At 52.4% G+C, this 12,619-nt stretch overlaps 1 protein-coding gene across 1 annotated transcript in view; it reads right to left on the bottom strand.

Annotated features, from left to right (window-relative positions):
• Positions 1 to 231: 231 nt before the first annotated feature.
• Pnliprp1 (pancreatic lipase related protein 1) overlaps positions 232 to 12,619 on the bottom strand; it is a 13,496-nt gene continuing 1,108 nt past the window's right edge. Inside the window, exons 3-13 of the mRNA XM_055591735.1 lie at positions 12,272 to 12,426; positions 11,795 to 11,920; positions 10,395 to 10,529; positions 8,405 to 8,513; positions 7,215 to 7,334; positions 6,987 to 7,106; positions 5,328 to 5,446; positions 4,208 to 4,337; positions 2,397 to 2,505; positions 1,735 to 1,902; positions 232 to 349 (exon numbers count right to left, since the gene is read on the bottom strand). Of these exons, the coding sequence (XP_055447710.1) occupies positions 268 to 349; positions 1,735 to 1,902; positions 2,397 to 2,505; positions 4,208 to 4,337; positions 5,328 to 5,446; positions 6,987 to 7,106; positions 7,215 to 7,334; positions 8,405 to 8,513; positions 10,395 to 10,529; positions 11,795 to 11,920; positions 12,272 to 12,426 (1,373 nt within the window). The 3' untranslated portion in view covers positions 232 to 267. The remainder of the gene's footprint in view (positions 350 to 1,734; positions 1,903 to 2,396; positions 2,506 to 4,207; positions 4,338 to 5,327; positions 5,447 to 6,986; positions 7,107 to 7,214; positions 7,335 to 8,404; positions 8,514 to 10,394; positions 10,530 to 11,794; positions 11,921 to 12,271; positions 12,427 to 12,619) is intronic.

Here is a 12,619-nt window from a genome sequence, read left to right as displayed (position 1 = left end):
GAGGGCAAGGATTCTCAGAGTTCCTGGCCACTCACCCTTCCCTTCTGTGAGTCTCCCCCTCTCTGAGGAAGAGAAAGCTGGGTGTGGAGGAGACCAGGAAGCCGGGTAAGGTGGCATTCAGCTGGATGCCGGGACACCCACATACAGAGAAAGGCCCTCCATGTTTTAAGGGTTTGGTCGCTAAATGTCCCCACAGGTGGCAGCTGGCGTCCGAGATAGACACCATGTAGGCACGTGCAGCAGAGGATTTTATTGGTGTTAACGAGGTCACACCGGGTCTGGGGTTTCGCAAGGCATGAGAGTGAGCAGAGTGTCTTCTCTCACGGTGTCTGCACTACAGAAGTTGTGCCTGTAAGGAAACACAAGCGCTTGGTCCTGGTGTGCGCTGCAGGGGCGCAGCAGCTTACACTGATCTGCAGCTAGGGGCCCGGGAGAGGCACGCTCCGGCTGCCGCCGCTGAGTTTCCGGTGAGCAGCCCACCAGCCCAGGCCGTCCCGCCGCTGGTGCTCTCACACAGACTGTGGAGTCCCACGGCCACGGCCCCCGGACAGGGTAGGAGTGTGCTGAGCTCCAGGTCAAAGTCCCATTCACAGTGGCACTGGGTGGGGTGGGCTTCTAAGGCGGGGCGGGCTTGCTTCCCCCGCTCTTCCCGTCGCGGTCCTAGGCAGTGCTTGAGATCCCACTGAAATGACTTACACCAGATTACATGGGGGAGGGACCCACGAAGAGGGTGAGTCACGATTTTGACTGCTCTTAACTTTCTAATTATTATTCCTGGCAAGTCTCCTAAGAGTAGAATGTCTGAATATTTTACTAGTTGAATTTTGTTCCCCCCTCCCCGAGTAATTTGTGACGTTTGAAGTGGGTTTTGACTTTCTTATATTTTAAACACTTGGTGTCAGAATCTCTCAGGAGCGATTCTTCGTGAGATGGCTCAGCAGGTAACAGTACGTTCACCTACGCCGCCTGCTGGCCTGAGTGTGATCCCACAACTCACACAGCAGAAGTAACTGGCAAGATGTCCTCTGAGTTTTTGTGCACCATGTCGTTTGCCCACATGAACCCAAATTAACGTATAAGGTATTTTCAAGACAGGGTTTCTCTGTAGCCCTGGCTGTCCTGGAACTCACTCTGTAGGCCACGCTGGCTTCAAACCTAGAGATCTGCCTGCCTTGGCCTCCCGAGTGCTGGGCTTAGACTGGTGCCACCACCAACCAGAAAGGCACAAAGGAGATTCTTCCCACAGAGAGTGAGCGGGCAGAGCTGAAGGCTCAGCACCAAGCGTCTGTCAGACATAGATGGGCTCAGGGCTGTAGGGCCTCGGGGGTAGCCTGAACTAAGTGTGCCATCCTCTTCAGAAACCTTCAGGGTTCTAGTGACACGCTAATGTGATTTTGGCCAGACAGTTGCGGCACCCAGGCCTGGGAATACCTTTTCACAGGCCACCATTCCAAACGTCACCAGCAGCCTGCTCCTCCCACCATCCTCACCAGGAGGTTCTGCTGGACTTGGGGAGGAGCTTTGTTCCCCTTTCCCTCCCTTCTGCTGAAGGCCCCCTGGTGCTGCTTAGCAGGGAGACAGGAGGCTGTGGGTGGGGATTCAGCAGGTACTGTCCCCTCTACGCTTCTCCGCCCCAACGCAAACGGTTTCTTTTCCCCCTGTCTGTCCTGGGGGAGGGCTCCCCTGCATCCTCTGCAGACATCATGAGACAACCCAGCAAAGGAAGGTACGTACTCTGTCAGCTCCTCTCCCTTTTGCACAGTGATCTTGGCTGCGCCCACTTTGGGGAAGCTTGGGTTTACCACGTGATTATTCCAAAGAAACTTGACCTTCTCAATTGTCCCCACATCAAGCCTGGCATCGAACTCACTGGAGTGCATAGCGCCTGGCCTGATGATGCCCCTGGAAATAGAGAAGGAGAAGTAGTCCGGTCGTGGAAGAGCACTGGAATGACCACAGAGGACCACGCCCCTCCGCTCTTGCCCATCTTGAAACGAGGAGGCTTCTTACAAATGTGACCTCCGAGCAAAGATGGAGGGGTGGGAGCCGGCACTAAGCTTGCAACCACACCTACTATCCAGTATCGCTGTTCACTCAAATTAAGTTCTCTTTTTGTAGAAAAAGTGGTAAAATTTTCTCAAATTATTTTAGATTTTTTTCTGAAAGGATCATCTATACAATAAGTTATCTTCTTAGCTTAACATGTATTGTTAAACTGATCAGCAGACAGGGTATCTGGATCAGTAACAGAGTTTTTAAATTTATTGAGAAAGAAAGGTTAGGTTAAGTTAAAAATCACTACAAGTGTAAAAGTATTTTTGTAGTGAAGTCGTTCCAGACCTGCTGACCTCTGACCATGTAAGAGCTTCGGCGCTCTGCTCACCGCCCGGGGTTACCTGAAGATGTCGTGCTGGTGAGTGTTGCCTTTGCTTCCAAACAGGGCCACCTTGACTTGCCCTGTGACCGTTCTCCCGGACAGGGTCAGCGAGACCCGGTACCTCCAGCCTGAGCAAAGCACGGAGACATCCAAGTACGACACAGAAAATGGGTGCCCTAAACCCAGATTGCCACCCTCCCCCACACACAGAGGCACAGGGTGTAAGAAGTCCTACCTGCTAACCCTTAACAAGCCCCCAGTGGCCAGTACTGCCCGGAAGAAGACCCTGGATGGCTGCTTACAGTTACAATCATGAAAAATAGAGCTGTTCACTCCCTCAGGCTCCCTAGCCACGGCGTGGGTTTCAAGTTGCCGTGTGGCATCAGTGGCTTGTAGATCCCACAGGGCTGAAGGAGAAAGCTCTGCAGGGCAGCTCTGCTGCAGAGTGGTGGTGCTGTGTGGCGTGGCTCCAGGCCAGCATGGGAGGGCGGCTCAGGAGCGAGGCCTGCCGCGCACCTCCAGCCTGCAGTCCCATCTCCACACCCCTAGGACCTCTGGTGCTCAGGCGCTTGTCATGTGAACAACGCCCTGGGGTGCTGTCCCAGGGCCTGTGTGCTTTCACAAATACACACGCACACACGGGAACATCCCATACATGCACAGACAGGCTAGCACACACAGACACACAAATCCCCACACATGTGCCTCCACTGTCACAACACACTCACACACATCCAGGGGTCTACGCGTGCGCACAGACACGTGCTCCCCCTTGCCTAGCTCCCACTCAGCCTGCGCCTTCACGCAGCTGTTGCCCGTCCTTTCTTGCCTCAGGGTCCAGTTCCCCACCCTCTAACCAGCAAGGACTCATAAATCCCAAAACAGGGTTCTGATCATCCTTCTGGCCCACACCGAGCAGCCCACATCTGTGACCCATAAGTACATGTTGCTGGGGGAATGGTTTTGAACGGTTCCTCTGTTGTTAAAATACAGTCCGTCACTCCAAGTGTTGCTACATCAGTGAGGGCTGATTAATCAGTCTTCAGGCAAAAATTATAGGGATGTGTGTTTACAGTGATGGGAAGGCCCCAGATCTCCACGGAAACTGTCTGTTGGTGTGTCAGACCAGAAGTATGCATTAAAAAGGATGAGTCTTCTATATGTAAATTATACCTCAATAGACCTGAATTTCAGAAACTACCTAAGAAGCTGAATTGTCACAAATGGCCTAAACATGCCTAATCTGGACTGGGCATCTGAGTGTGTTCAGTGCGATTAGGAGAGGAAACACCCCTCCTCCAGTTGACCCCTCGACGTCAGAGAGGCACCAGGGGCATGTGAATAGAGAAAGGATGTACCAGTGTGGGAGCTGAGCTCCCTGTGGAGACAGCCTGGCAAAGAGCTGGTGCCAAGTGTGTCTGCTGAATGAATACAGAGGTGTGTGTGTGTGAGAGAGAGAGAGAGACAGAGAGAGAGAGACAAAGAGAGACATACAGGCAGACAGAGAGAGATAGAGACAGAGAGAGAGTCCTAAAAAGGAACGGGATGATGAACTGTAGAGGAGTGAAAATTCAGGCTAGTTGTTCCCAAAGCAGTGCAGATTGCCTCAGCCCCACAAATCGCACTGTCGATTCCAGTTCTTCCACAGAGCAGAGATAAGGTAGGAGACATTTGTGTGCAGCCTGTGCCTCATGGAGTCAGGCCTGGGACGCTGAGGGCCACGCCCTTCTCTGAGGTAATCAAAACATGCTCACAAGTCTTTCAGGTCAGAGGCAAACCTTCCCTCCTAACAGGCCTGACTCTCCTGACCCCGGCAAGCTGTCAGCTTACGTGCAAAGCTCTTGGCATCCCCTGTGTTCAAGAAGAACCTCTGCTGCTCCCCATCTGTCCTGCCAGCATACTTGTCAGCGTAGTGGCCCATCTGCGGGCAGCCTTCCGCCGGGCAGGGGAAGCACTGGTTCTGGTGGAGAGAATGGGGCTGTGAGGCCAGTGTGTCTCACTCTCCCGAAGCCCAGTTCCCCATTTGCAACAGGGAAGGAGTTGGAACCTGCTGTCTGCAGCCCGATCCCTAGCCCTGATGGGAGCGTGGTAGAATCATTCAGGGACTGTTAGCATCTCGGTCCACTCTCTACCAGTTGTATTTCCCAGGCAGGGAGCGCTGGTGGTGTCCTCACGCCGTATAAACTGCAGGCTTTGCCAGTACTTTTCTTTCTCCTCTTCTGGACAGATTCCTATGTTTCCCAGGCTGTCTGACCTCAGCCGGATGACCTTGACCTTCTGATCATCCTGCTATTGCCCACGAATGCTGGAGTCACAGGTTTGGGCTTCACTGCCTGGTTTGTAAGGTGCTGGGGTCTTAACCCAGGGCTCTGTGCGCGCCAACCGAGTGTTCTACCGGTTGAGCTACAGATCCAGACCCAGAGTTTGCCAAGCTCTGCAGTGTAAATCTGTCAACGCTGGCCAACTTCAGGCGGTCAGCATGACGTCACAGTGTAGAGCTAGTGAGAGCTGCCTCCCGTGAAGAGGCAGGTGCAGCGTGTGCTGGTGTGGCCAGCCCGGCACATGGAATCCTACCATCTGGCTTCCCCCATCTGAACTGGGGTGGCTCTGCCCCCGCACATTCTCTTCTGTGTTTGCTTTACAGAAAGTCATGTTCCTTTCCTTTCCAATCTCTACTGTTTCTTCAAATACGATTCCAGTGTGCTCTTGTGCAGGATACCTCCCAAATTCAGGTCAACCTGGATGTGTTCTCTGCTCGTCAACAATTTTCCTCTATATGGCTCATCTGTTACAGATTTTCCCCCCACTTCCTGCCTAAAGTTGTGGAGGCTTTCTCCCCTCCTCCACTCCACAGAGTGTGCATTCTGAGGGACAGGGTGGAGCTGGTAGAGAGAAGGCACCGTGGACTCCCAAGCGGCGGAACGGTGCCCCTCATGGCAGAATAGCTTACAGACTCAAAGTCCCGGTAGGAGGCGCAGGGGTACGCCGCAAACCCGTCGGGGCTGAGGATGCTCTCCAGGTAGTACTTGTAGCTTCTCAGGTGGTTGCAGGCCACGAAGTCCCGGGTTCCTGAGGAAACGAGACAGGAGCCCAGCTCAGGTGACCAGAGGCAGGCTGTCACAGCATCCATGCCTTCCTCCAGGGTGATAGGTCCGGAGTGGAGCTGTCTCCTCAGAATTTAAGTTCATAACTCACGCACATAATGACAGTAAACAAACGAGGCTTTGAGTGCTGGCGTAATGTTCCGGTTGCTTCACTAGCATCAGCTACTAACGCCCCCCCCCAAGCAGGTGTCACAGTATCACGTTTGTTAGAATCTCCACAGGTGATTCACAGCTAGCAAGGGGGGAGTTCATCTGGCACTCAGCACCGCCCCTCTGTGTCCAGGTGTAAGGTTGAGAATCCTCAGACACAGCCAGATGTGCCACATTCTTTCAGATGTGGCACCATCAGCACCCGGACATTGTCACAATGCCCCTGTGCACGTGAAGGTGAAGGAAGCTTCCAGAGGCTTTATCTGTCTCTCTTAGCCCCTCTCATGCCTACCATGTTCTTTCATGTTGCATCTCCAGTCACCTGACAACTGTCCCAGCACCCCTCCTAGACCTGAACTCTATCGTCCACTGCTGAGGAGCTGCCCAGGTCCAAACATGTAGCCTTACGGAGGACAGCCAAGCCATTTTGACTGAATAAAAACAACACTCATAGTGTTCTGTCACACCACCAAGGGTTTTAGCTTGAACGGTGCTAGTGTGGCTGAAAGCCACTGTTGAAGTCGTGATCTCACTGGACAGTACTGGAGCAGTGACTGACAGATGCCCTTTGACCTTAGGTGTGCCCATCAGCAGCCAGTCACCAGGCCCCGTCCTGGCCCTCCTCACATGACTGCTCCTCACTCCTGCTCAGTGCAAGTGAGCCTCAACTTGTGCTGTGAAGATGGCTTTGCCGTGCAAGCCTCTGGGACCCCTTGTTCTAGTCACTGATGTGAAGCTGGCTGCCTAGGACTGAACCGTAATATTGCTGCACAGGGAATGTGCCCAGGGCAGTTCTCTGGAGATACCCTTTATGTTCAGTCTCGTCACCTCCCTTCTCCGTGAGCTGACCACTACCTGACGGCTGGGTTGCAGCTCTAAGCCAGAGCTGTATGAATCTTTATTGCTTCTGCACCCCGGCACACCCACAACAATGTTAAGGAAATACAGAATCAGTAGATCTGAGAGCCACATAGTTATTTTTCAGAAATAATATGCAGAAAGAAAAATAAAATTTTTTAAAAGGAGGTGCATTTTATTACTAAAACTTGCTATGGCACTGGGGAGACAGCTCAGTCAGTAAAATGCTTGCCTTGAAAGTATGAGGGCCTGAGTTTGATGCCCAGCGCCTGTGTAAAAATAAGCTAACTGTGGCCGTGCATGCATTTGGTAGTGCTGGCGAGGCAGAGACACTGCTCCGGGTCAAGGAGGGACATCATGTCATGATACAGAGCAGCATAGTATCTAAGGGATGAACACAAAGTTTCCACTGGCCCACTCAGTGCCCCTCCCCAGAGCTGTTCTGGTAAATGCTGAGTACCCCAAAGAAGCAGCACCCCCGGCCCCCACAGCTTTACCTGACCAGATGCCATCTATGTCCACAATCTGTGACAGCGAGTTCTTTTTGCACCCGGGCATGTACTGTCCTCCATTGGGAAAGAAGTCAAGGTGACCCACCATTTGGTTTGTTCCAAAGCCTGAAATGTTTGTAACAGCAATGAGTCAGGTGTGGGGTGCGGATCTCATAGGGTTAAAATACCATCCCTCTTGTCCTCAGCTCGAGGCTGGACCACCCCGGGGCTCACCCAAGAATGGGATCAGGGGAGCCGCATCTGTGTGAATCACATCAACGAAGTCAGCGTCTGAGGGGTCCAGCCGCACCTCCGCAGGAGTGCCTTCAAAACTTGCTTCGACAGGATCCAGTCCTGAAAGAGAGGGCCAGCAGTGTCGAGCCGCGGGGCCGTAGGACCCAGGTGAAGGATTGTAGAGGCCACACAGTGTGCAACCGAATGGGCACGCTCATGCCGTGCTGGGGCACGTGAGCAAGAGGATTCAGATGTGCACCAGCAAGGATTCATTTTTGCATCAGATCCTTCCACGTGTTGCTCACATTTAATATTCGCAGTTTTCTTTCTTTTACCCTGGTGAAGAAAACAGTATTCTGTGTCTTCATGAGTTTCTTGATTCCAAGTATCTACTAAGCTACTTTTTCAGCAAGTTGTGCACGACTTTGAGAAAGTCATTCAAGATTTTTGTATCTCAGTTTCCCTGTTTTATCAATGAAGGCAGTAACTGCATCAATTTTATGTAGTTGTTGGTTAAAAAATTCAATATACAAAACGTGGCACAGAGACTGGCAGGGACTCATGTAACCTTAGGCTAATCATTTGCTTCCCTGACCGAGTTTCTTCAGTTCTAAGGAGCAGACAGGTGAGGAGTGTGAAGCTTTGTGCAGTGATTAGGGCACTCGGCCTTCAGCCTCTGCTTTCTCTAACAGTGGCATTGGTATTCCCATGCAGATATGTTCTGATGCCCTTGTAAAGCGAAGGCTTTGCTGTGCTTTGATGTGCCAGTTAGAGTGTTTTGGTAGTTATGGCAGCTGGGATCCCTTTGCCAGAAGAAAAAGTGGGAAGCAATTTCCAGGTGCCACTCTCTCCGACTTCAGAAAGAAGGAAAAGACTGGGCAGCTGTTCAAGTATACTTGCTCCTGTCCGTTCTAGCTGTGCTCTGCCCTTTCCTGGTGTTCAAAGCTGCTATGTGACCCACATGGAGGAAAGGATTGTACCTGGAGAGGAGCACCTATGGTCATGGCTGAAGGAGCACAGAGAAGCACAGGGCCATCTTCCTTGCCACTGGGGAGGCCCATGTGTTTCTTAGAAGCTTCCTAAAATCCCTGTCCAGATTGTACCCATCCCTGCCACAGCCAAGGAATCAGGACAGCTCTAAGCTGGGCTACAGGCTCGTAGGGGTTGCCGGAATGTGACCTGGGCCTTACCAGTAATCCTGCCTAGGCCTGGAGTCCGACTTCCTGCCTCCCCTGCCACGTGGGCTCCAAGGCTGTGGCCAATGAGGTGGACTTTGGAAGGTGAGTGGCTGTAGTTTGTCTGGGGAGGAGAGATCATATTTGCAGGTCATGCTTGGATTCTGGGGTTGCTGTTCTGATGGTTCTTCCTCTCTTGGGCCCCTGGCTTGCACTCCAGTCCCTGACAAGAACCTCACAACTTTCCAGACTTTCCAGAACCTCACAACTTCCAGGCAGGAAGTGTGGCTCTTCCTGCCTCTTCTCTAGCCAAAGCCTACGGTGGCCTCAAACAGTCTACTACTTCCTTCACTGTGTCTCCTGGGCCTGCCTTATACCATTGTGGCCCATTTTCCTAACTGCTTGCCCAACTAGTATCTAAAGTCCATGTCATCAGCCATCCAGAGGCTGTTTCCTGGGGAGACTTCCCAAGACTAGGTGGGCTAACTGTCCCCACGTGCCTGCATCAAGCCTGAGTGTCCTCCCCCTTCCCAGAATCCCTTGGTAGGTCATGCTCTGTGGTCACTGCAGTCTTCCCTGTAGCTCTTCGAAGGCCTAGGACCTCATTGACCTTCTTTCCTTCCTCGTACGCTATCGACTCTGTCCTCTGGAAACCCAGGGCCACCAGGGCACTCACACACACTGTTCTGTGGTATCCACAGGACACTCATTAATGAGTGCACACTGCTTCTTGCACAAACCCCACAGCTTTTGATTTCTGTAGGGGTACGGAAGCATTTGATTCTTTGTAAACCCGTTACCTATAAAACATGAAACCAACAACACCTTTGATCCAAAAATTACCTACAAGAAATGCAGGGATAATGAGGGAACAAAGTTTAAGGGAAAGTCCAACCAAGAACTGGCCCAACCTGAGACCCACCCCAGGGTAGAGAGCCAGCCCCTGACACTATTAATGATAGATGCTCTGCTATGCTTGCAGACAGGAGCCTACATGACTGTCTTGTGGGAGGCTCCACCCAGCAGCAAGTGGAGACAGATGCTGGGACTTGCAGCCAAGCATGGGGCAGAGCTCAGGGGGTCCTGTGGAGGTGTTGGGGGGAAGATGGAAGGACCTGGAGGGAACAGGAACCTCACAAGAAGACCAACAGAGACAACTAACCCAGACCCATGGGGCCTTTCAGAGACTAAGACATCAACTAATCATGCATGATCTGGACCTAGGACCCCTACACATATGTGGTGGAAGGGAGGCTTGGTCTTCATATGGGTTGTCGAGTGGATGGGGATGGCTGTTTCTAAAATGGGCTCTATTGCCTGCTTTTGGATCACTTCCTTCTGGCAAGGCTGCCTTGCCTGGCCTCAGGGAATAAGGATATGCTTAGTCCTGATGTGACTTGATTTGCTGGGGAAGGTTGATACGGAGGGAAGGAGGCTCCTCTTTCCTGGGGTGAAAGGAAGAAGAGAAAGGAAAAGGAAGGAGAAGGGGACTAGGAGGAAAGGAGGGAGGGGGAACCCTTGGGATGTAAAGGAAATAAATAAAACAAAAGAAAAACATTTAATAGTGGGACTTTGACCTGGTCAGAAACTAGCCATAAAGAATTCCTGAATTAACACAGCGAAGAAGAGACATAAGAGTGCTGGGTGAGATCAAAGGCCAGGATTGGAAGAAGCAGCTGAAATGCTTATGGCAGGAAACATCTCCCAGCATTGGTGGGACCCATAATCACAGGGAACCACGCTTGTCAGTCTCTGCCCTGCTCTGTGGCTCTGTCTGGCAATCCTTGGCCTCCTTAGGCTTTGCCATGTTCAGATTCCACGTGTGTAGAGGTGCATGATGTGGCCCCCAAGGACAGTTCTACTCACCTGCCCTGTGTTTCGGCACACTAGCTAGCCTGTCTGTGCCTCAGTTTCCTTAACTGTAAATGGAAGAGGATAATAGACCCTCCACCTCCTAAATTTGCCCGCGCCCCCCCCCCCCACGCCTGCCCACCCGCCCGCTCACCGAGAGGATGCCGATCATCTGAGCCACCTGGGCCCCCACTACGCGCACGTTGTTGGCGGCCTGCGTGTAGGTCGTCTGGGAGCCCCTCTTCCAGTCCACACAGATGCAGTTCACCTCCTCCACTTGGAACATGTTCTAGGGTGGGGAGACACAGCGCTGCCATGGGGCCCGGGGACCCATTCCAGCCGGGGAGCAGAAGCCTGACTCCGCCGGGCAAGTCCTAGCAGCTGAGAAAACCCTAAAGATGGAGGAAAAGCCGGCTCCTCTGATTCCTTCAACCAAAGCTGACCAGGTGGGTGATTACATTGTTAAAGGAATCTGGGTGAGACAGGAAAAGCCCTCAGCATAGTGTCTGGTGACTAGTGTCTACATGGCCTTATGGTTCTTTTGTGAGATGTCTTTTAGGTGACAGGCTGGACCCCTGGGCACTTCCTGAGGGAGGGGCCGTTTCCGGCAGTGAAGATGGTGTAACATTTCCTGGAGCAGACACACAGTGCTGGTGTGTGAAGAATAGAGTAGTGCTAATGTGAGAAGGACTGAGGGATCAGAGAGGGGGGCTCCCTTACAAGCTCAGCCAGCTTGCCCACACAGCTTGCCAGCTCAGCACCAACATCCGAGATCCTCTTGTGCTAACACGTATGATGTCTCGAGTTTGTGATGGCTGTATTCCTGGGACTTCCATTTTCAAAGCAGCCTGCAGACCGTGGAAAGTCTGGGGCTGTAAGCTGGGCTAACTAGATGCTTATTAAGGGCTGGACAGTTAGGTGACAATGGCAGAGTGGCCAACTGCAATTTTTCTTGGCAACATTACCACCACAATAAGTAAGAACATCACGATTTCTGTATACATGGAAGACACACGATTGCACAATTTCTTACATGGATTCTATGCATAGCACGTGTGTGTGCATCTATGCCTGTATCCCGTGAGCACATGTGGGTAGGTCTGTGTCCTTCTGTGGCTGTCCATATCACCAGGTGTCTTTTTCTCCTGCCCCAGTCCCCACTGGGCCTCTTCAGAGTCACCTGTCAATCTTAGTCAGTTGTGTCTTCCTAAAATAAATGGTCACAGCCACATACCTCTGACTCTTAGGACTGTGGGGAAGATTTGGACAAGCAAAGCTCCGCAATCCCCAATTTGCAGAAATACAAACAATCCTGCTGAAATGACAGCAAGGGTTCCTGAACCATGCAGAACAGGAAGCCCGGCCGTCGGGGAGGGCGAGTTCCCAAAGCAGAGCCCTGCTTTTGGCTGCAAGTGTGGGTTAGAAACAGTGGGGTCTGGTGAAGAGAAGCCTCTGTGCCGCTGTGACAATTTTGGGCCTTCAGGCTGTGTGTTGCAGCTGTGTAAAGTGAGGCAGGGCAGGGGGAAGGGGTCACATGGACTAGACGTTCCCTACCTGGCACATGGCGGTTGCCCAGTCCTTGTCTCCTTTGTCTACGAAGCCATGGATAATGAACCGGCTCTTCCTGGCCCCTTGAAAATTGGAGGCCTCAATGGTGGATGGGTCAGAAAGCTGGAGAAGCTATGACACACAGAAAGGGTTTCAGCTTTCTGCAAACCTGTCCCTGTCTCTTCTCATCTCCATCCTTGCCTGGCCCAGTGTGTTGGCCTCTCAAGGAGGAACACAAAGTCAGCTCTTCTGGAGGCCCATCCTGGCCTCTCCATTCCTGATTCCCTGCCTCCTGGGATGGGGCTCCCGGGTTATCATTCCTGTGGGTTGTTGGACAGTAATCCCTGTGCCCAGACCAGAGTTACAGAGCTAGCCAGAGCATCTGGCATCTGTGAGCCAGCCGCTCATCCAGAAGGTGGGGCGGGGCATGGGGAGCTGGGACAAGAATAAAGAGACGTCCTGGAGCATGAAGAGAAGTCTCACCTGGAAAGCATTTGGGTTCTCATTGGTGTAGAGCAGGAATCGGGTGTTGATCTTCTCAGGGCTCCAAGGGAGAAGTTTTAGGGGCCTGATAGCTGTCCCTGCCCAGGGCTCAGTGTCAGAAAAGCATCCAAGGTCATTATAGCAGACGTCTTTCCCTGGGGAGAAAGAACGGCCAGGCTCAAGGGGAGCTGCTGTGGTTGAGCATCCATGCCCTGCCTCCTCGCCAACAGCGAGGTCTGATGGAGACACCCCTTTCAGGGACGAGTGTTCCAGGTCTCTCACGCTCTACAGGTTTTCTGGCTGCTTGTTCCCGTCTCTGTAGGAGGAGGCTGCTCTGATGATGGCTGT

Source organism: Psammomys obesus, unplaced genomic scaffold (assembly GCF_907164565.1).
Source record: "Psammomys obesus unplaced genomic scaffold, mPsaObe1.curated_primary_1811, whole genome shotgun sequence".
Lineage (NCBI taxonomy): Eukaryota > Metazoa > Chordata > Mammalia > Rodentia > Muridae > Psammomys > Psammomys obesus.
The sequence above is the reverse complement of the archived record's forward strand: the minus strand, read 5'-3'. Positions and strand labels throughout refer to the sequence as shown.